At 38.5% G+C, this 22991-nt stretch overlaps 2 protein-coding genes and 1 long non-coding RNA gene across 8 annotated transcripts in view; all 3 read right to left on the bottom strand.

The window, feature by feature from the left end:
- Positions 1 to 251: 251 nt before the first annotated feature.
- LOC311090848 (uncharacterized protein) lies at positions 252 to 8492 on the bottom strand. Its single transcript, XM_084126426.1, has 3 exons — positions 6828 to 8492; positions 1774 to 2023; positions 252 to 1573 (listed from the first exon to the last, which is right to left on the bottom strand). Exons 2-3 carry the CDS (start codon positions 1856 to 1858, stop codon positions 594 to 596), a joined length of 1065 nt encoding a protein of 354 aa, XP_083982552.1. The 5' UTR covers positions 1859 to 2023; positions 6828 to 8492; the 3' UTR covers positions 252 to 593.
- Positions 8493 to 8636: 144 nt separating this feature from the next.
- Positions 8637 to 22991, bottom strand: part of LOC311090837 (uncharacterized protein) — an 81918-nt gene continuing 67563 nt past the window's right edge. For 2 of the 5 annotated variants that reach the window (XM_084126398.1, XM_084126399.1), the window contains exon 4: positions 8637 to 12829. In XM_084126398.1, the coding sequence (XP_083982524.1) occupies positions 11987 to 12829 (843 nt within the window). In that variant the 3' untranslated portion in view covers positions 8637 to 11986. Of the gene's footprint in view, positions 13021 to 13125; positions 13248 to 13270; positions 13522 to 16694; positions 16937 to 22991 lie in introns of those variants that run through there. The other 3 variants (XM_084126403.1, XM_084126404.1, XM_084126405.1) reach the window with 3 other exon arrangements.
- Positions 17753 to 22669, bottom strand: LOC311090860. Of its 2 annotated transcripts, XR_014607962.1 has the most exons (5): positions 22157 to 22669; positions 21122 to 21146; positions 20553 to 20645; positions 18255 to 18395; positions 17753 to 18156 (listed from the first exon to the last, which is right to left on the bottom strand). It is a non-coding gene; the product is annotated as an uncharacterized lncRNA (long non-coding RNA). The 2 variants fall into 2 exon arrangements; XR_014607961.1 differs by lacking the exon at positions 21122 to 21146.

Genomic DNA, 22991 nt, shown 5'->3' on the forward strand with positions numbered 1-22991 from the left:
GCACCATGTTACGATTGAGCGAGTACCCTGTGGTAAGATGGCCACCGTGTGTGGACGTCGACCTCCATTGGCCAGCAGCGCGCACAAGACATCTAGCCTTTATTATATGATATCTATGCACAGAACTAAACCAAAAACACTATGAAACATGAGAGACAGATCATACATGTAACACCAGCGGTTTAGTCAAACATTTTCTGAAAAGACACAGTAGCTTTATACGATGAACAGAATGAAATTAGGCTCTCAGATTTAATTAAAAAAATATATATTTTTATTTGTGTTTTGAAGAAGTCTTACAGGTTTGGAACGACATGAGGGTGAGTAATTAATGACATAATTTTTGGCTGAACTATCCCTTTAAGTCTTTCTAGTTAACCAAGCTTTTCACCAAATTAACAAAATTAATCTGATATAGTGCTTTTATGAAAACTCCATATTTGATCTCAGTTTACTTTAATGTATTTGACAAGAAATTGAATGAAAATAAATTGATCACATTAAAAAAAAAATTATATGAGTGTGAAGGCTTGATAAATGTTTAAAACTCTTCTCACACTGAGCACAGTATTACGGCTTTTCTCCATGTAGTTTCAGGTGTTCAGACTGAGTGAAACTCTTGTCACAATATGAGCACTTGTAAGGTTTTTTCCAGTATGAGTTATTTGGTGCCGTTTCAGATTGCCAACTCTAGTAAACCTTTTCCCACAGTCACAACACACATGATCTTTCACACCATTATGTGTTTTCCGGTGCAGTTTAAATCCTTTCATCCGTGAAAAACTCTTTCCACAGAGAAAACACACATAAGGCCTCTCATCTGAATGAACTATCAGGTGACTTTTCAGATGTTTTGACAATAGGAACTTTGCTCCACACTGATCACAGTTAAATGACTTTTCTCCAGAGTGAACGCGCAGATGATCTTTTAAACTTTTTGAATCTCTGAAACTCCTCTCACACTGAGTACAGTGGTAGGGCTTTTCTCCAGTATGAACTCGCTCATGTAGTTTCAGGTTTTCAGACCGAGCAAAACTCTTGTCACAATATGAGCAATTGTAAGGTTTTTCTCCAGTATGAATTCTTTGGTGCATTTTCAGATAACTAGATGCAATAAAGCTCTTCCCACAGTCACAACACACATGATCTTTCACTTCATCATGTGTTTTCTGATGCTGTTTAAAATTGCCCTGACTTGAAAAACTCTTTCCACAGAAAGAACACACATAAGGCTTCTCATCTGAATGACCTTTGAGGTGTGTTTTTAGATTTGATGACGATTTAAAACCTTTACCACACTGATCACACTTGAATGGTTTTTCTACAGAGTGACTGCGCCGATGATGACTGAGACCTGATGCTTGAGTAAAACTCTTTCCACACTGAGTGCATGTATACGGTTTCTCTCCAGTGTGAATTCTCATGTGTTTTTTAAGGTCTCCATTATTTTGGAAACTATTTCCACACTGAGAGCAGGAGTGCAGCTTTTTGGCTTTTGTTCCTTGAGTTTTGAAGTCGCAGTGTTTCTTCGTGTCATTTAGTTTCTGTCTTTGCTCCGTCACTTCCATCTGGACTAAAATAAACATATTAAGCAGTTAGAATCAGTTCAATGAAGTTAAATGTGAAAATTAACACTTAGCAAGCAGGAAAAAAGACACCTGTCTGTATAAAGTACATTTAATGATCATTTAGATGCATTTCTCTATCATTTGTCATCCATATTTCAGAGCTACGAAAGCAGTCAACAATGAAGAATCAAGAATGGACACCAACCTATTTGTTCCTCGATATCTTCATGTTTTATTCTGGATGTTTCTGGATCACTCATGTCTTCAATCTCCTCTTTAATAAACTCCATCTTTAACAAGTCACACAGATTTCAGCTGCTACTCCTGGAGTTTGTCCTTCTCTTGTAGGATGATGGGAATAATCCCAGTATTTATTGGTGAATTGTTGTGGGAGGGGCTTCACTGCAGGTGTGAACTGTGATCACTGTGTGATACTGACGCCCACAGGACCAGATCTGGAAAAATCAAAGATAAGTTACTGAATTTATACAGTAAACACATATGGTGTCTTTAATGTAGTTAAAATATAGAGCATTTTGATGGTTACATATTAGTAGGTAGGATATAAAACAACTCTAGGTTTATAATTTTTAAGTAACCCAGGATATAATAAGAATGAAACGGGGCACAGGTTATATTATTCAATTAATATCTAAACTAATCAGAAATATAACATAAGACGACAGAAATCAACCATCAATTAATTGATGCACAAAAGGAAATAATCTAACACTTGACTATTAAAATGTGGATAAGTACTATACAAGATTATGATCATTTAAATGTATTCCAGAATAATTTATCATAACTTGCCATTAACAGTTGAACTAAAGCTTTCTTATTTGGTGAATTGTTGTGAGGGACACCAGATCTGCCAAATTCGAGGTTACTGAGTTTATACTGAAATACTGTAATAATTACGGTTCTTAAATTAAATGACCATGTGTGCTTGATTTTAGAAATATAGATAATTCTGATATGGTTATATATTAGTAGCATTTAAAACGGCTCTATATAGATGGTTTCAACGGCAACAACATAAACAACCGCTACTGCGCATGTGCGCGTTTATGGCCCAAACTTAACTTCTGGTATGCTTCCACAAACAATCAATAACAATAGAGGCAGGCTTTGTTATCTTTCGTATGCGTTATCATCTTTCATTTTAATTGTGCAACAGTATCTGAATGAGGACATTGTCATCGATGCCGGTGTAAATCAGTAGTGAGATCTTAATGAAGAGCTGCGCGCTGCTCAAGCGACCTAACGTTATACTGCCAGAGGAATAATCAGAATACACTATGAATTTTATTTGTAATGTTCTATGTTTCTATTGATTCAGAATGTTTATTACAATCTCCCATTTCTGTCTACAATAGGGCAGAGTGGGGGAAAACATTAATGCTTGTTCGGGACAAGTGGATTTTTTGAAGGGGCAAGTGAAAGTAAATTTTAATTGCCCGACAAGACAATTAACCAGATTAAAACGTCAATAACAAAAAATAACTAGGGAATCACCAAAACGCAATGATTCTGCATTCATTAGTATAAGTAGTGAATGATAGTGAATATGTACTGCCAGTAACGCTGTGTTGAGGCTCGCACAGCCTCCTGAGGAGAAATCAAACAAATGAGCAAAGCACAAACACAGAAACTCAGTTAAAATACTGCGCTAAAAAAATTCATGTTGAGTTTTTGTATTTATAACATATGATACAGTTTAGCATTACACATCACACGAGCAAGATTTCTGAACACCATCACGATTCAAAATGTGACACTGATTTCAGTTAGGGTAAGATTAACTAACTTACATTTTAGACACAAGACACAGCGAAAATAGTTCCAAACAGAGATCACAGCAGAACCATAACGCATCTCACAGGAACACTCAAACGTGTTTTCATTACTGAATGATTCAGTGTTTTAAAGTCGATTGAATAGATAACTCACTCATTAAAACGTTCACCTGCCGCCACCTACTGGTGGTTTAGTTTCATGTTAAAAAATATCATTCTTTCCAACATTTCTTATTTGTAATTCAAAAAAATATTTAAAACAATCTCATAACATTATTTAATGCAGTTGTATTTTTTCAGTGTAAATTATTTAATTTGACAGGTAACAGTCTTATAGTGTCTTATTATTCTAATTTTATTTATTTATCAAATAAAAAAAAATTAAATGAAAGATGAAGCATATATTTAAAACGATTAGGGAAAAATGCCATTTATAAAGGTTAAAATATCCTCAATATGCCGATTTAAATATATCAAGCTGACTGAACACTGATGAGAATATTGCTTCAGAATAAATTAGTCTAGAGTAGATTTTCTGGTAACAAGCAAACCAAATTACAAGTAGCCTACATTACATTAGAAGACACGATATATATATATATATATATATATATATATATTAGGGCTTGCATAGACTAGTCGAGTAGTCGAGTAGTCAAGAGATCGACTACTTCAACCACTAGTCGACACAGTCGGACACAATTGACTACTCGAGCGTGCGTTAACCATAAATTAATTTAAAATGGCGAACGTCACCAACAGACACCACACATCAGATCTGTGGAGGTATTTCATCAAGAATGACAAAAATATTGTAATTTGCCAACTCTGTAAGACTACTTTAAAATACAACAGCAGTACGACAGCTATGCACAACCACCTACGACTGAAACATCCAACAACGAAGGCAAATGTTAGTGAGATGCACACCACGAAGCAAACAAGCATGGGTGAATTCTGTAAACGCCCGATTACAGAGAGGAGAAGACAGGTAATAACAGATTTACTCGTGGATTTTATAGTGAAGGATAAAAGACCACTCTCTGCAGTTTTAGGAGAGGGATTCAGGGGAATTATCATCTTATTTGAACCCAGTTACACCGTTCCATCGAATGCTTCACTCTGGAAAGTAATTGGCCACAAATGGAACTCTCTAAAAGCGGACATTGCGTCTGAAATGAAAGGCAAGAACGTCTCCCTCACTACTGATCTCTGGACTTCTTGCACCATGGATCCATATATAACAATAACGGCTCACTACATCAAAGAACTATGGGAGTTGAAATCAAGGGTGTTAGGCACCACTATCATGCCAGGGAGACACACTGCTGTCAACATTACGCAGAAGCTCACGGAAACCAATAATGAGTGGGAGTTAACGCATATTCTGCACAGTTCATGACAACGCAAACAACATGAACTTGGCCATGAAAATCTGTGAGGTCTTGCCCCACCACATTGGTTGCAGCGTTGATGCTGCCAGGCGTGTCGTCAGTCACTTCCGTCACTCTTCAGTGGCGACTCGCGCATTGAAAGCACGTCAGGAGCAGCTATCCATCAGAGGGAGAAAACTCCAAAGTGATTGAGCTACTAGATGGAATTTCACATTCGACATGTTGGATTGGTTTTACGAGCAGAGAATCCCAGTGCAAGCTGTACTCGCTGACGAAGCGGTGACTGATGTCCAGTATCGAAAAACTCTGGCAATAAAGTCATCTTTCTGGGATCTGATTGAACAGCTGCTTCCCATACTGAGTCCGCTGGATAAGGCAACAACAATCATGTGTCGGCCTGTCCTTTCTATATCCAGTGCTTATCAATCTGACAGAAAACACTCTTCGGCCCAGCGCGGGGGATCTCACAGCCACTCAGGCATTCAAAGAGACGTTCGGAAACAGCTGGTTATGCGGTTTAAACTGGACTCTGAAACCGTAGCCAAATCTCTACCTATTAGTGGGTGCATGTTGGATCCACGGTTTAAGCGTTTGCCGTTTCTACCAGAGAAAGCCAGAGAGGATGCCAAAGCTCATCTCGCCGAATTATTGCACGACAGCGAGACAAATCATTCAGAAACTTCAGGTGAACTAATAATCCATATTAAATGTTTTTTATTGTATTTTTTTAAACCACTTCTTGATGCATATTTCACTGTCACAACAGGTGAACAGGAGGTTGCCGCCAGTGGCGTAACTTTGTTTTAAAAAGTGGGTGGGACATTGCTAACACAATGCTAAATCATAAATCAGATGCATGTACAATAACATTACGATGTCCAGCAATCGATTTAAATTGTACATTGGGTTTAATTTGTCGTTTAATGAGGTCTAATATATGTTGTTAGTGGCGAGAATTTTCACGTGAATAAATACATGTCCCACCCGTAAATTACACCTATGGTTGCCACGGGCTTCAGCGGGACAACCAATGCATTGCCCAATGAGCATAAAAAAAACAAGACTCGAGGATGATCTCGAGGAGCTCTTTGGATGTAACTACAAAAGCCGCAATCCTACGACAAAGCAGCCAACTACCAGTGAAGATGAGATTCAAGATTTTTTTCAGATGCCTGACATTCCCACCATGGGGAATCCTCTCGAATGGTGGGCATGTAATGAACACGGGTTTCCTCGGCTATCCAAGCTGGCTAAATCTTATTTTGCTGTCCCTGCCAAGTGAAAGAATTTTTTCCTTGGCCGGCGAAACCGTCACAAGGCAAAGATCAAGCCTGCATCCCTCTCACGTCAATGCGCTTGTATTTCTAAATGCAACCAGCAATCCACAAGCTCGACCAAAGACTGCGTGTGGCGAGAGGACAATAGCGATGCTGACTTGTGTTAGTCTATAAACTTTCAAGCCAATTGAAGTAAGATACTTCTTGTTATTATTGTTGAAAACTTGGTAAAATGATTAAATGAAATGTACTCATGTTGTAACTGTTTTACTAATGTTTTAATTCGTTTTATCATTACAGTTTACTATCAATACAGTTTTGCGACTATGTGAATTTTAGGATCACAACATTGCGTGCCGTTACTTTCTATGACTTTATGTTACACGTAAAATTTAAATATGTAATGTCATACTTATAATGTTTTGAGAGTTTACTTATGTAATTGTTGCATTAAGCTATGAATTAATAAACATTTATTGATAAGAACTATGTCATGTCTTTTCATTTACAGTAGAGACTAGCAGAAATCAGTAGTCGTGCAACCGCTAATAAATATATGAAAATGTGTGCGTGTGTGTTATTTGTAAAGAATTTTTTTTTTTTGAGGAAGCAACTGGATTGTGGTCAGTTTTTACCCTTGACGGCTCTGTGTTGTGTAATTTGATCTGGTCACGTGAAACACATGATCAGCGTGAAACTAAACACTGAGTTATCTGTACGTTACACTAACATTGTACATTTAGGCAACACAAACATCATTTCTTACATGATAAATATAACATCTCTGACCTGCAGACTGGAAATATACGACATCCGGAGAAAATATTCCACATTTGTTCTTCATTCAATATCGTTAACAGCGTCACTTTCAGCTTGAACTGGTGAAAGTTTCAGCGCTCGTCTCGTCTCTCGCGCGATTCTCTCTTTTCATGTGTTCGACTGTTATATTCATTTTAGCAGACAACAAAAAGAAAAAGAGAGAAGAGAGAAAACAAAACTATTAGAGAGGCTCTCGCACTTCTCTCTTCTGCGCATGCTCAGTGTGCGCGGTGTCATGATTTTTCTTAAAGGGGACGCATTCAGTAAATCACATCTCCGCTCTGTTAAACCAAATCCACTAATAATGAATAATACACAATAATAATAATAATAATAATTATAATTATATATATATATATATATATATATATTCAACAATATATTCACCTTCACCCGATTACAGTTACTGTATTGTTTTTCTACATGTCTCCCTTATTATGTAATTGCAGTCTAATTATAGGGTTTCTTCTTTTGAATACATGCAGATATACAGCAGTGGCGAGGCCAGAAACTTTAAGTGAGCGGATCTTGGTGAATTAAGTTGGACCTCAATGTTAAATTTGATTTATTGTCAGCCAACAGTTTCATGAAAACAACAAAATCCATTTATAAATAAAATAGCCAGTGAACCGAATAAGAACAAACACAAAGGTAAATAATCATAGGTGATATGTGTGTGTAAGGCTGGACAAGACTTCTCACTTAAACCACTGCCAGCTGAAGCTTTTGATTGCTTTTAGAGAGAAAAGCTGCTCATAACTGCTGGTCTAGGATCAGTTTTCTCCATAATAATAGCATATTGACGGTTGCCTTAACCTGTTGACACTAATGACCTCACCATAATTAATGAGTTGAAAACATGGTACTAGACCGTATTCAGAGCAGCGCCATGACAGATATGAAAGCGAGGCTGTGAAGGATAGACTTACCGTGTTTTAAATGGAATCCGATGTAAAAAGCTTGATAAAACTCCTAGATTACTGTAAGGGGATAATACAGTTAAAGACCCAGAACCAGATATGATGAATGAAGACCATGAGTCAAGAGTGCAGTCAATTAAAGAATGCATCAACAAAATACTTACTTTAATACATAAAGTAAAACATCCTTTCCATTTTTTTATTTGGGCGATCTAGAAATCCCGGCCGGACGCATTTTTGTAGGTCCAAAAAGAGGACATGTCCGGGAAAAAGAGAACGTATGGTCACCCTACTGTAACCAAGAATACTAACACACACACAGACACACAGCTTCTTCAAGGTTGGATTTGGTCAGGCTCTAACTATAAACAGGAGACTCTTCTCAAAACATCAAGATAACACATTCTTTCTCTCAAGGAGAGGACACTTTATACCTATCTGTAAAGTAAAGGTTTTAACTAAGAAATGGTCATTCAAACTAAAGATTTCAGCGACCTCTGTGACCATAGCTGTCAGCGACCCCTGTGACCATAGCTGTCAGGGTACCCTAGAAAAGCAGATATACTGTATGTATTGACAAATTAGTCCATAATTTATTTCTAGAAGCCGAGCTAAATGAGCAAGCACTGCACCTCTCAGATATTTCCTACAGAAGTTTAAAGAATACATGAAAGAATATTTTTGATAATCACACTCATATAATATAGAGGAAAAATATTGAGTATTCATTAATAACTTGATTGTAAACCATATATGTAAATCACTCAAAAGGATATAGCTATACTAAAGAGACAAGAGATTCCAGATTTTCCACTTAAAAGCAATGGTGTTGGCTTATGAATAATAATTATAATAATAATAATAATAATAATATGTTTTATTTATATAGCACCTTTTCAGGGCTCAAGGACGCTTTACAATGAACAATCAACAATAATGGCAAAGGACAATGATAACAAACAAAACAACAGTAGGTAGATGAGAGTAAAAGTACAGTAAAGGAGAATTATGTAGACTGTGCAACATACTGTACAGCAGAATACAATCGGACACAACAAAATGTAATACAACTTAAGAATGATAACATTCAGAAAATAGGTGAGTTTTGAACATAGTTTTAAATTCAGAAATAGTATTAACACAACAGAGTAATCGGGGGGAAGAGAGTTTGGGTGCAACAACAGTGAATGATCTGCCCCACAACGAGGACAACGAGAAGGCTAGAGTCAGAGGATCGTAAAGAGCGAGTCGGGGAGTAGGAGTGGAGCAGGGTATAAAGATACAGGGGAGCCAAGCTGTGCAGAGATTTAAAAGAGAGCAGGATGATTTTGAATTTAATATGATAAGCTACTGGAAGCCAGTGAAGATCGTACAAAATTGGGGTGATATGAGCAGAACGCTTGGTGTGGGTAAGTATTCTAGCAGCGGAGTTTCGAATGTATTGCAATCTGGAAATAATATGAGCCTGGAAAGAGAGAGATGAGTCAAAGATTACACCAAGATTTTTAACAGTACTAGATGGTTTGATGTGAAAGCCAGCAATCTCACAGGTGAAATTGGTAGGAATTTTGCTAGTGAGTGACGGAGGTCCAGTAAAAATAATCTCAGTTTTGTCCATGAGATTTTTAAGTTTTAGAAAATCTGAATGAAGCCAATCTTTTATTTCATGCACACAAGCAGAGATTTTGTCAGTTGTGATAGATAGAGCAGGTGTACAGATGGTATATAATTGGATGTCATCAGCGTAAACATGATAATTAAAACCATGACAGTGAAAGATCTGACAAAGAGGTATTATGTAAATTATGAATAATAATGGCCCGAGAACGGATCCCTGGGGTGCACCTTGCTTCATGGGGACAGTGTGTGAGCAAAAATCTTGTACTGAAATGTAAAAGTGTCTGTTAGAAAGATAGGAAGAGAACCAAGAAAGAGCAGCACCAGAAATACCCACATCCGAAAGGCGAGAAATGAGTAGCAGCAGGAGCAGCAGGAGTATAGACAGAGAACCAGAGGGCTCAAATTAGGCTTTCATCAAAAAGATCTTCATTTGTGTTTTGAAGATGAACGAAAACCTTACAGGTTTGGAACGTCATGAGGTTGAGTAATTAATGACAGAATTCATTTTTTGGTGAACTAACCCTTTAAAGGTGCTATAAGCAATGCCGGGAGTCGTAACTTCTTGTTGACATTCGAATTGTTGTCAAACAAAACGGAGGCTAGCTCAAGCGGGAAGGAAGTCGACCGGAAGTTGAAGTCTGCTACCCATCTTGTAGCAGAACTTCACTTGCGTTAGCATTCCATTGACTCCCATTCATTTTGGCGTCACTTTGACAGCGAATAACTTTACATCTGAGGCGTTTGAAGACTCCGTTTGTCCATTATTTATTTCTAAAGAAACACGACAATGTATAAAATGCTCCATTATCTTGTAGCTTATGTTATGGCCCCGTAGAAGCAGTTTTTGCAAAAGTAGGCCAACGATTGCGTCATAACCATGCGACTCTCTGTCGCACACTAGAGAGATTACCTTATGGACGGGAGGAGAAGCTCGCGGGCAATCGGGGGGACGTGGAGGCAAAATTACAAAATAATTAATCAGAATACCTAGCAAAAGTTTCTCCTGCTCCAGCTTGGACAGCTCCTACTCTCACTCTCCGTCTCTGCAAGATTCGGAAGGGAATGATTTAGATTTCTCATGCCACAGCCTCTAGAAGACAGACGGGTTGCTCACGTCACATCTACGTCGTCAAGCTCTGTTTGAGTCTGCGCGTCAGGAACGGAAGTCCTAAAAAAATCGCTAAAAATGGGCTTCACTTGTCTCAATTGAGTTCCAGTGAGATGACTCTGTCCACTTCTTATACTGTCTATGGGCTAGCTAGACCCTAGTTCCTCCTCCTCATCCCATCTCCTCCCTCCTCCCCTCCCTTCCGGCATAAAGGAAAGTCAAAGTAGTCACTAGTACAAACAAAGTTAAGTTTTACTGATACTTCATTCAATGTGTAATGTCGCCAAGTTAGATAAAGGGTTTTATATATTGCAGAAAAAGAGAAACATTATCTTAAAATCATTTCGCCACCTGAGGTTATAACTATAGCTCCCATACAAGGACGCAATAATAACAAGATAACGTTAGCTTCGCGTTTCCCAGTGAGCATAAACAACGGCGTTGTCGTAAACAAATTTAGTCAAAGTTGTCAATAGCCTATAAATGAACATTCAAATTCATAACAGTGGATGAAAACAATCATTCACACAAATTGTCGCCCTACTGTGAATTTGCTTGATCATTTACAATAGAGATCGATCGCTAACGTTAGCTGCTAGAAACATATGTTGTATGTATTCACCAAAGTTAACGCTGACTGCATAGTTCTAGCTAATTACATCCTTGTGTTGGTTTGGTGAACATGAACGTCAGTTTAGAAAGAAAAATGGATTTACCTGTTCAGCAAAAACAGAGCAACTGAATGTCGGACTGAAAGCCCTTCTGCCGGCGGAGTTCTCGCCACCTTTTGAAGGTTTTTCTGATGTAAATTCGGTATTTTGCGCGTTCCTTATCCTCATCCCTCTTCTTTGCAATTTGTTCATCAGAACATCGTCTCTTTGGTCGTGTGTCGGCCATAATTCAAACTTCCCTCTTCATGCTTCTCTCTCCTCCACACCCACTTCATGTGCACGCGCACTAACCCCCAAACCCCACCCTCAAATACTTCTTGTCGGTGATTGGCTGGAGCACTGTTTGCTGTGTTTCATGGTACGGGTGAGACCAGTTTGTTTTTCTTGCTTTTTGTGGAGCCTGTGGTGTCTAGAGAGACCGCATTTTTTTACAGTGTGTTCAGGGGACAGGCAGCTAGCGGATAGTGAGGAGATGTTTGCTGTATGTGACAAAAAATGTTTTGGCCTAAAAAACGCGTGGCATCACTTAGAGCACCTTTAAGTCTTTCTAGTTAACCAAGATTTTCACCAAATTAACAAAATTAATCTAGATGATATAGTGCTTTTATGAAAAACTCCATATTTTATCTCAGTTTACTTTAATGTATTTTACATGAAAACAAATGTTGATCTCTTTAAATATTTTTTCATATGAGGGTGAAGGTTGACAAACGTTTGAAACTCTTCTCACACTGAGTACAGTATTACGGCTTTTCTCCAGTATGAATTCGCTTGTGTGATTTCAGATTTCCAGACAGAGCGAAACTCTTTTCACAATATTTCTCTTTTCATACTTTCTCCAGTATGAGTTCTTTGGTGCCGTTTCAGATGGTCAGCTCTAGTAAAGCTCTTCCCACATTTAAAGCACACATGATCTTTCACTCCATTATGTGTTTTCTGGTGCAGTTTAAAACCTTTCAGCCGTGAAAAACTCTTTTCACAGAGAGAACACACATAAGGCTTCTCATCTGAATGAACTATCAGGTGACTTTTCAGATGTTTTGACAAAATAAACTTTGCTCCACACTGATCACAGTTAAATGGCTTTTCCCCAGAGTGAACACGCAGATGTTCTTTTAAACTTTTTGCATCTTTGAAACTCTTCTCACACTGAGTACAGTGGTACGGCTTTTCTCCAGTATGAACTCGCTCATGTAGTTTCAGGTATCCAGACCGAGCAAAGCTCTTGTCACAAACTGAGCACTTGTAAGGTTTTTCTCCAGTATGAATTCTTTGGTGCTGTTTTAGATGACTAGATAAAGCAAAGCTCTTTCCACAGTCAAAGCACACATGATCTTTCACTTCATCATGTGTTTTCTGGTGTAGTTTGAAACTGTTCAGTCTTGAAAAACTCTTTCCACAGAGAGAACACACATGAGGCCTCTCATCTGAATGAACTATCAGGTGTTGCGAAAGATTTGATGACGAATTAAAACCTTTACCACACTGATCACAGTTAAATGTTTTTTCTCCAGAGTGAATGTGCAGATGAACACTGAGATTTGATGCTTGAGAAAAACTCTTTCCACAATAAGGGCATGTATACAGTTTCTCTCCAGTGTGAATACTCATGTGTGTCTTAAGGCTTCCTTTTTGTCTGAAACTCTTTCCACACTGAATGCATGTATACGGTTTCTCTCCAGTGTGAATTATTTTGTGTTTTTTAAGGTCTCCATTATTTTGGAAACTCTTTCCACACTGAGAGCAGGAGTGCAGCTTTTTAACTTTTGTTCCTTGAGTTTGTAAGTCACAGTGTTTCTTTACATCATTTAGTTTCTGTCTTTGCTCCGTCACTTCCATCTGGTCTAAAATAAACATATTAATCAGTTAGAATCAGTTCAATGAGGTTAAATGTGAGAATTTAAAACACTTAGCAAGCAGAAAACAAGACACCTGTCTGTATACTGTACCTTTGAAAGTTCGGCTCTGTCATTCACTTGTCATTGCAATTAAAACTGGGTTATGATCATTTAGGTGCATTTCTCTATCATTTGTCATCAGTATTTCAGAGCTACGAAAGCAGTCAACAATGAAGAATCAAGAATGGACACCAACCTATTTGTTCCTCAGTATCTTCATGTTTTATTCTGAATGGTTCTGGATAACTCATGTCTTCAATCTCCTCTTTAATAAACTCCACCTTTAACAGTCACACAGATTTCAGCTGCTACTCCTGGAGTTTGTCCTTCTCTTCATGGGAATGATGGGAATATTTCCAGTATTTATTGGTGAATTGTTGTGTGAGGGGCTTCACTGCAGGTGTGAACTGTGATCACTGTGTGATACTGACGCCCACAGGACCAGATCTGGAAAAATCAAAGATAAGTTACTGAACTTATATTGGATTACTTTAACAGTAAACACATATGGTGTCTTTAATGTAGTTCAAGTATAGAGCATTTTGATGGTTACATATTAGTAGCATATAAAACAACTGTAGGTTGATCATTTTTAAGTAACCCAGCATATAACAAGGATGAAATGTGGCACAGGTTATATTATTATATTAATATCTAAACTAATCAGAAATATAACATAAGACGACAGAAATCAACCATCAATTAAGGGACTGAGAATGATTCACAAAAGGAAATAATATAACACTTGACCATCAAAATGTACTACACAATATTATGATAATTTAAATGTTTTTTCAGAATAATTTATCATAATTATATTGCTTATTATTTCATTTAATTTATCATATATTGCAATTATCGGTTGAACTAAAGCTTTCTTAATTGGACAATAATTGTGAGGGACACCAGATCTGCCAAATTCAAGGTTACTGAGTTTATACTGAAATACATTAATAATTACACTTCTTAAATTAAATGACCATGTGCTTGATTTAAAGGGGTCATAGACTGGATTATTTTAGTATTTTATAATGTTTCCTGTGGTGCCCTTTTAATGTTAGTATGATTTTAACATCAAAAATTGCCATAATTTATAAATAAAAGGCATTTTTCCAAGCCTGATTTTAGCCTCTGATTTGAACGCTCTGTTTTAAGGGGCGTGTCTGCTGAGACTTCAGTGTAAACGCCCACTGCTGTGATTGGCTGACATGTTTGCAAATGAAATAGCTAGTATTACATGTGGAACTCTCTCTAATAAACGGTGCTAATTAGCAAATCCAGGTGATTGGAACAATAGCTACAGAGGAGGACTTTTACTTTCTGAACCTGGACTTTACACCTCTGGCTTTCACCAAATAACAATGCAAACACGATGTAAATACAGTAAGAGCTTCGTTGTACTGTACATTGTAACAGCGTCATGATTTTGTGATGATTGATTTCAACGAGTTTTGGCAAGTGTCCAGATAAACTCGCGCTGTTTGATTGACAGCTTGGGCAATTGTAAAGGGAGGGTTCTTTGATCACTTTCTTTCTTTAATTTAATTAAAGTTTAAGTAAGATTATTTTCATCCTACTAAGAGAAACGATGTGAAGTTGAAAATTTAAAAAGTCTTTTTGCGTGTAACTTACAGACACTATTGCGATTAGAACAAAGCAAATAGAACTGACCTATTTCTCAGCTGGATCCGTTGCTCCTCGAAATAATACTTCCAAGCACTTCTGAGGTAAATTTTCCAGGATTATTATTACTTAGATAATAATTAGATACTCACAGCGTTGTTAAGTACATGAGTCTGAAAGTGAACTCGCGGTGTGTGTTATCCAGCTGATTGTGGGCGTTCACAGGTTTGCGTGGATCGCCTCAGATTATTTGCGTTTGAATAGCGCGCGCTCTCCGTAATTAAGATCAAAGTCAACAGAGTATTTTGAATCTCTTTTGCACTTAAGAAAAAAAGCAAGCCTATCGCGCCAGCGCGATTGTCGATCCCAGGGGGTTAAAAAATAGATTTTCGCCAAAAATCCTCTTTGGCTCCACAGCTGCCATGGTAAACAACATTAGCCTACCGGTGACTGAAGTCTCACGTGCGAGTCAAGAGCGAAGTGATTGACATGACCAGGCTACCGTAGCAATGGCTTGGATTCATTAGCTAACATTGCCCCCCTGTGGTATTTGCATGTTACTATCACAAGCATAATGTTGTGGCCTGCCCAGAAAAACGTTGGTTCTAATAATAGCCCCGGCCACTATTAGAGACCGGCCTTTATTTACCTCAGCCGACAGCGAGACCGGCCAATGTTAGAGACCCGGCCGCTAATGGAATACAGGCCAATATTAGAGGACTTACGGTACACCAAATACAAACAAATAATGCACTGCTGAGACATTCACATTGTTGGGGAAAAACCCCCCCACTATCCTAGCATTAGGATCGTTTGGAAGGTAATGGTATTGATCCTGTATCTCTCTTTTCTCATCTCATGTCACTGTTCAATAATGGCGCTTTTCCACTGCATGGTACGGCTCGGTTCGGCTCGGTACAGTTCGACTCGGTGCGGAACGGTTCGGCTCGCTTTTCCACTGCGTGGTACGACTCGACTTGGTAAGGCATGGTTCGGTTCGCTTTAGCTCGGTTGCTTTTCCACTGCAGTTAGTACCACTTCAAAGTGGGTGGGACTGATCGTTATAGTTGCTGCCTCTACTCCGCTCCTCGGCAAACAACGAGAGGAATGTCTGCACCTCGTCCACTGACCATGATTCAGCCATTTCTTTTTTTGAAGTTTTTTAAAAAAACAGGTGCTACAGCGTTGGCTGTTGTCTACTGGCTATTTATTGGGTTTAGTGTCTCATGTCGCAAATTCTGTCTGACCAATCAGTGATCTGCAGTGTTTTCACGTCACATTTTAGTATCGGTACGGTACGCTTGGAACCTCAACAGAGGTGGTACCATTTAAAGCGAGCCAAAGTGAGCCGTACCATGCAGTGGATATGCGCCATAAGTGAGCCATACCGAACCGAGCCGTACCATACCATGGAGTGGAAAAGCGCCAAAGCATGCTGTACCGAACCAAGCCGTACTGTACCATGCAGTGGAAAAGCGCCATAACGCTCCAGTGGGCGGGGCCAAAGCTGCCCTGTGACATCACACGTCTCCACTTTTTATATCCTGTCATTTGCTGGCTTTGGTTTTAATAAAAGCAGTTTTTGGAATAACAAGAAAGTTTTGAGTTTTGAAACTTGCAGGGTATTTTTATAGTATAACGAACTCTGTCAAAGCATCAAGGAACATTTTAATTCTCAGTCTATGACCCCTTTAAAAAATATAGATCATTTTGATATGGTTATAGTAGCATTTTAAACAGCTCTATATGAAGGTTGTTCATTTTTATGTGACTCCAGATTTTATAAGGATGAAACAAGTCACATGTTAAATTTTTTTAATTCATATATGAATTAAACAGGAATCTAACAAAGATAACTGAAAACATACACATATAGAGTACAGACTGAATAGAGGCTGATCAAACTAATGATTTAATTATCTGTACGTTACACTACGAACAATGTACATTTAGGCAACACAAACATTAATTCTAACATGATAAATATAACATCTGACCTGCAGACTGGAAATATACGACATCCGGAGAAAATATTACACATTTGTCCTTCATTCACGATCGTTAACAGCGTCACTTTCAGCTTCAACTGGTGAAAGTTTTCAGCGCTCGTCTCGTCTCTCGCACTTCTCTCGTTTTACGTGTTCGACTGTTGCATTCATTTTAGCGTCAAAGGAGACAACAAAAATAAAGAGAAGAAAGAAAACAAAACCATAGAGGCTCTCGCACTTCTCTCTTCTGCGCATGCTCAGTGCGCGCGGTGTCATTTTTCTTAAAGGGGACGCATTCAGTAAATCAAATCTCTGCTCTGTTATGAACCAAATCCACTATTATAATAATGAATAATGCATTATATATATATATATATATATATATGGATTCACCTTTACTCGATTACAGTTACAGTATTGCTTTACAGCTACATGTCTCCCTTATGATGTAATTGCAGCCTAATTATAGGGTCTTCTTTTGATATGAATAAGATATACAGTAGTGGCGAGGCCAGAAACTTTAAAGTGAGCGGATCTTGGTGAATTAGGTTGGACCTCAGTTTTAAATGTGATTTTGTCAGCCAACCGTTTCATGAAAACAACTAAATCCATTCATAAATAAAATAGCCAGTTAACAGAATATGAACAAAACACAAAGGTAAATAATCATAGGAGGTGTGTGTAAGGCTGGACAAGACTTCTCACTTAAACCACTGCCAGCTGAAGCTTTTGATTGCTTTTAGAGAGAAAAGCTGCTCATACCTGCTGGTCTAGGGTATTATTTCTCCATAATAATAGCATATTGGCGGTCGCCTCAATCTGTTGACACTAATGACCTCACCATATTTAATTAGGTGAAAACAGGGAACTAGACCATATTCAGAGCAGCGCCATGACAGATATGAAAACGAGGCTGTAAAGGATAGACTTACCGACGTTACCGTGTTTTAAATGGCATCCACTGTAAAAAGCTTTATAAAACTCCTAGATTCTGTAAGGGGATAATACAGTTAAAGACCTAGAACCAGTTATAATGATGAATGAAGACCAGGAGTCAAGAGTACAGTCAAATGAAGAAAAGTTTTAATGAAGATATCTTGTAGTTTCATCAGGCAGAAGGAGTTCATAGGCCGCTCTGTTACAGTTACAAAAATCACAGCAATTATACCCTTCACAAAGGTCTAAGCTACATCCTTGCTTCAGGTTAAATGATTCTGATTGGCTAAGAAATAGATAAACATAGTACATTTCCACATAAGGACTGATAGACTGAAGCATTTCTCCATCCATTATGCAGCTGACAGTCGGACCCTGAATTTAGGCACGTCGTGGCCATCCAAGTCACAGATCTGCGTTGCTGGCGCCAACATGTCATTACCAAATACTCCTTGAAGAAAGAGTCTAGATCATCATTGAGGTAGATGATCAGGCCTTTCAGGATGCACTCTCTCCTGATGTTTATGTTGTCACACTACAGCAGGGGGAAAAATCAAGACTGAAATTAGCCAAATGCAGAAAGCTGTACAATAACTAGACAAAACAGAATACGTTGCATGCATTTCTACTAACAGAGTCTGTGATCGACATGGCGATCTTCACTCCTCCTTTGCTCTTGAAGATCTGCATCAGTTTATCTGAAAAGTGGTCCAGCTGTGATAGGAACGTTGATTGCAGTGGCTTAGTAGTGATCCGCATGAACTCTGCGTTCACCTTAAAAAACAACAACACAGAAATGTGTTTTGTTTACTCTTCTTACTACGAAAATAACATAATGACTAAAATAAAACACTACATAACATGTTTACTTGCTTCACTCTGCATACACTCACCTAAAGGATTATTAGGAACACCTGTTCAATTTCTCATTAATGCAATTATCTAATCAACCAATCACATGGCAGTTGCTTCAATGCATTTAGGGGTGTGGTCCTGGTCAAGACAATCTCCTGAACTCTAAACTGAATGTCAGAATGGGAAAGAAAGGTGATTTAAGCAATTTTGAGCGTGGCATGGTTGTTGGTGCCAGACGGGCCGGTCTGAGTATTTCACAATCTGCTCAGTTACTGGGATTTTCACGCACAACCATTTCTAGGGTTTACAAAGAATGGTGTGAAAAGGGAAAAACATCCAGTATGCGGCAGTCCTGTGGGCGAAAATGCCTTGTTGATGCTAGAGGTCAGAGGAGAATGGGCCGACTGATTCAAGCTGATAGAAGAGCAACTTTGACTGAAATAACCACTCGTTACAACCGAGGTATGCAGCAAAGCATTTGTGAAGCCACAACACACACAACCTTGAGGCGGATGGGCTACAACAGAAGAAGACCCCACCGGGTACCACTCATCTCCACTACAAATAGGAAAAAGAGGCTACAATTTGCACAAGCTCACCAAGATTGGACAGTTGAAGACTGGAAAAATGTTGCCTGGTCTGATGAGTCTCGATTTCTGTTGAGACATTCAGATGGTAGAGTCAGAATTTGGCGTAAACAGAATGAGAACATGGATCCATCATGCCTTGTTACCACTGTGCAGGCTGGTGGTGGTGGTGTAATGGTGTGGGGGATGTTTTCTTGGCACACTTTAGGCCCCTTAGTGCCAATTGGGCATCGTTTAAATGCCACGGCCTACCTGAGCATTGTTTCTGACCATGTCCATACCTTTATGACCACCATGTACCCATCCTCTGATGGCTACTTCCAGCAGGATAATGCACCATGTCACAAAGCTCGAATCATTTCAAATTGGTTTCTTGAACATGACAATGAGTTCACTGTACTAAAATGGCCCCCACAGTCACCAGATCTCAACCCAATAGAGCATCTTTGGGATGTGGTGGAACGGGAGCTTCGTGCCCACAAATCTCCATCAACTGCAAGATGCTATCCTATAAATATGGGCCGACATTTCTAAAGAATGCTTTCAGCACCTTGTTGAATCAATGCCACGTAGAATTAAGGCAGTTCTGAAGGCGAAAGGGGGTCAAACACAGTATTAGTATGGTGTTCCTAATAATCCTTTAGGTGAGTGTATATTGAAACGTCCAGTTCTTCTCTAATTCTAGAATGTACTCAACTGGCTCTAAAACACCAAAATGAGAGGTGTAGTGCAATCACTGGTTTACATTTAAATGCAGTAGCAAGAGGGCCCTCCTTAGAAATAGCTCTGCCCAATGGATTAGATGTGCATCTAATTGAATATTGTGACCTTGGAATGGATCAGATACAACTGCTTTTGTGACGGGTATAGATGCTGTACATAATATATAGTGAAGTTCATAAAGGACCTCATCAGCAGCTGACTTTGGAACGTGAACAATATTTTCCAACTTCAATAAAAATGCGAGCAACCTTTTCTTCAATAGACTTTGGCTGGTCTACTCCAGTATCATCACCACTTAAGAGTTTCAAATTCATAATCTGTATCCACAGACTCTGCTGGCCCATCTACAGAATATTCTGACTGATGCAACTGACCACTTGAACTGACGACAATGGGTTTGAAGTCTTTTAATGAATGTGGATTGTGTTTCCGGTATCGGTGGGTGTTAAATGTGCTGTAAATATTATTTTCAAATGCACATCCTACAAACATACACTGAACTGTTTCATTATGCCTGAGATGTCCATGTATGTGTTGAAAATAATCTCTTTCTGTTGCAAGCTCCTTGCATGAGCACACATGACACTGGAATGTTGTTAATTCTTCTGGCTTTGGAGTTTCCTGTTTAGCATGTCTTTTGTACGTGTGATTAAGAAGCTTACTCCTTGTACTAAACATGCATGGGCAATATGTGTATGGATATGGATAGCGAAAACTGCCCCTAAAGCACACATGAGTCTGCCTAAAATGCTGCAGCAACAAATACCTGCTAGGTAGTTTCGATGGACATTCTTTGCACAGCCACATTCACAATCCTAAAAAGGCTCTCACTTCTCCTCACTCGGTCATGTTCATCAAACTGTGAAAGAGAAGATGTTGATTAGGAGTGGGAACCAGTACTCATATGAAAATATGGTTTTATTTTACCCAACTCGTTCACTTAATATGACACACTTTACAATTATCTCAAGTAATTAAATTGATTTTAAAAAGAATTTAAAATGTTTACTTGGTACAATTGTCTGTACCATAAATATTCAACCTAGTCGCATGAAAATGCATATCTATAGCACACGTTGTGTTTTATCGTGCAATTGATACGCAAAAATGACTTTTTACGTGCATATGTACGCACTGTAAACCCCTTGGGTAGGTTTAGTGGTGTGGGGTACGTGCATATTATACGCCGTCAAAGTGTGTATCATATGCACAAAACAATTTTTTATTTTTTTTGCTTTTTACGTCTCATGTTTTAATATATTTTATGTTGTCATATGATTAAACATTTAGAATTTTGAATACTTTTAATATTTTTTAAGAGATTAACTACTTAACTGTGGTTGTGAATGTTGATGACCAACTATAAAAAAGAAAAATACAATATTTAGATCTGGGTTATCATGAACTTCATCAGTGAAGTTTGACTGAAATTAACTGGGGTACTATACAGTAAAAAGTACTACACTAGGCACAAACAAGCACCAGAATGTTTTTGTGCATTACTTTGCATGCATTTAGGGAACAGCTTAACATAGACTTGAACACAGGGTCCTGGGCAAATTGGTTTAGTGTTTAAATATCTCATGTATCACATTAAGAAAATATAAAGTTGGAAAGCAAGACCGGTCAACAAATTAATGTGGCTATAGAGACACTGTTTTTCCACAATGTTTCCAAAACTCATTTGTTTGACCTTCGTAAGCCTGACGAACTTAGAGTGGTTAAAATTTACAGAATACATAGATTGATAATTTCAACAAATGTGCATTTTATAGCATTTATCAAATAGCGTGTTCACTGCAAAAACAGACGACTATTATCCATTCTGTCACATTTTTCCCCTGTCTGTCACTTGCTTTGATTAAAGGATGGGCAGCTCAGCTGCGATGTTACCGTGTTCCCCTCTGTCCCACGCACATGCATACAGCATGCTGTAAATAGGTAGTTTACAGGATAAAAGTAATCTTAAAATGGGATGTACGTTAGGTTACATGGGATGTACATGGGATGTACATTTTGATCAAGAACAATGAACTGTGGCCAATTCAGCATGAGCGACGCAGCAAAAATAGACTAGGTGCCAAAGCGATCGCAAGCCGCCAATTCATTTTATGACTGGTATATCAATCCAGCTAGCAAGCCAATTAGCAAAGAACCAATTTGCACAGTTACAGTCAAATTCTGAATCGTTAGACTGGTCTAATACAGAATTTGCACGTTGCTGAGTAAGCGATCGAAGGGACACTTAGAACAATTGACCTCGCATAACTTTCATCTCTGTTGCATATTTCACTCAAAATTATGATATACACATTTTCTTACAGTGAGGTGAATTCTTTACTACAAAAACTCAAACAAACTAATACTTACCAATAATAATTACTCGGGGAATGGACTCGGGGATCTTCTCTCACTGGAATGGACTCGGGAACTTCTCTCACTAGAACAGATTCGGGGATCTTCTCTCACTGGAACGGACTCGGGGATTTGCTCTCACTGGAACAGATTCAGGGATCTTCTCTCACTGGAACGGACTCGGGGATCTTGCAGCAATCTGGGCCAGTTTTGGCAAGGATGTGGGACCGTAATCACTGGCGAATCTGAATGTGAACCTAAAGTGGCCCACACATGGCATAGCAAATATGGCCCAAATAAATTATACCCAATTTGGACCCCATTTGGCAAATGCACACTCAGCACTGGCTAACCAAGCTGTCTTGGATGCAGCACCTTTGAAACTGGTTAATTTAGATACATAGCTAAAAAATATCTAAGGAGCTGTTTGCTCCTTGCTCCCTAAAACAATTTTGAAACTAATATTAGCACACGTTTTGCCTCAAACCACCTGACAAATGAAGCCACGCAATAGTGACGAAGGAGTTAAGTTTAAGTTTATAAGAAAGAAAAACTTGGCTTTTAACTGTGCATTTGGCGTCGCTTTTGAATCAGGGTAGCCTTCATCGCGCCGCTGTGACGCAATCGGCCTTTAAATGCGGCCTTCGGAGGATGCAGCCTTCACATTGGGACACAGCTAATGAAACATGAGACAGATCATACATGTAACACCAGCGGTTCAGTCAAACATTTTCTGAAAAGACACGGTCGCTTTATATGATGAACAGATTGAAATTAGGCTCTCAGATTTAATTAAAAAGACATTTTTTTTTATTATGTTTTGAATATGAACGAAAGTCTTACAGGTTTG

Source organism: Abramis brama (genome assembly GCF_963993115.1).
Source record: "Abramis brama genome assembly, chromosome: 10".
NCBI lineage: Eukaryota > Metazoa > Chordata > Actinopteri > Cypriniformes > Leuciscidae > Abramis > Abramis brama.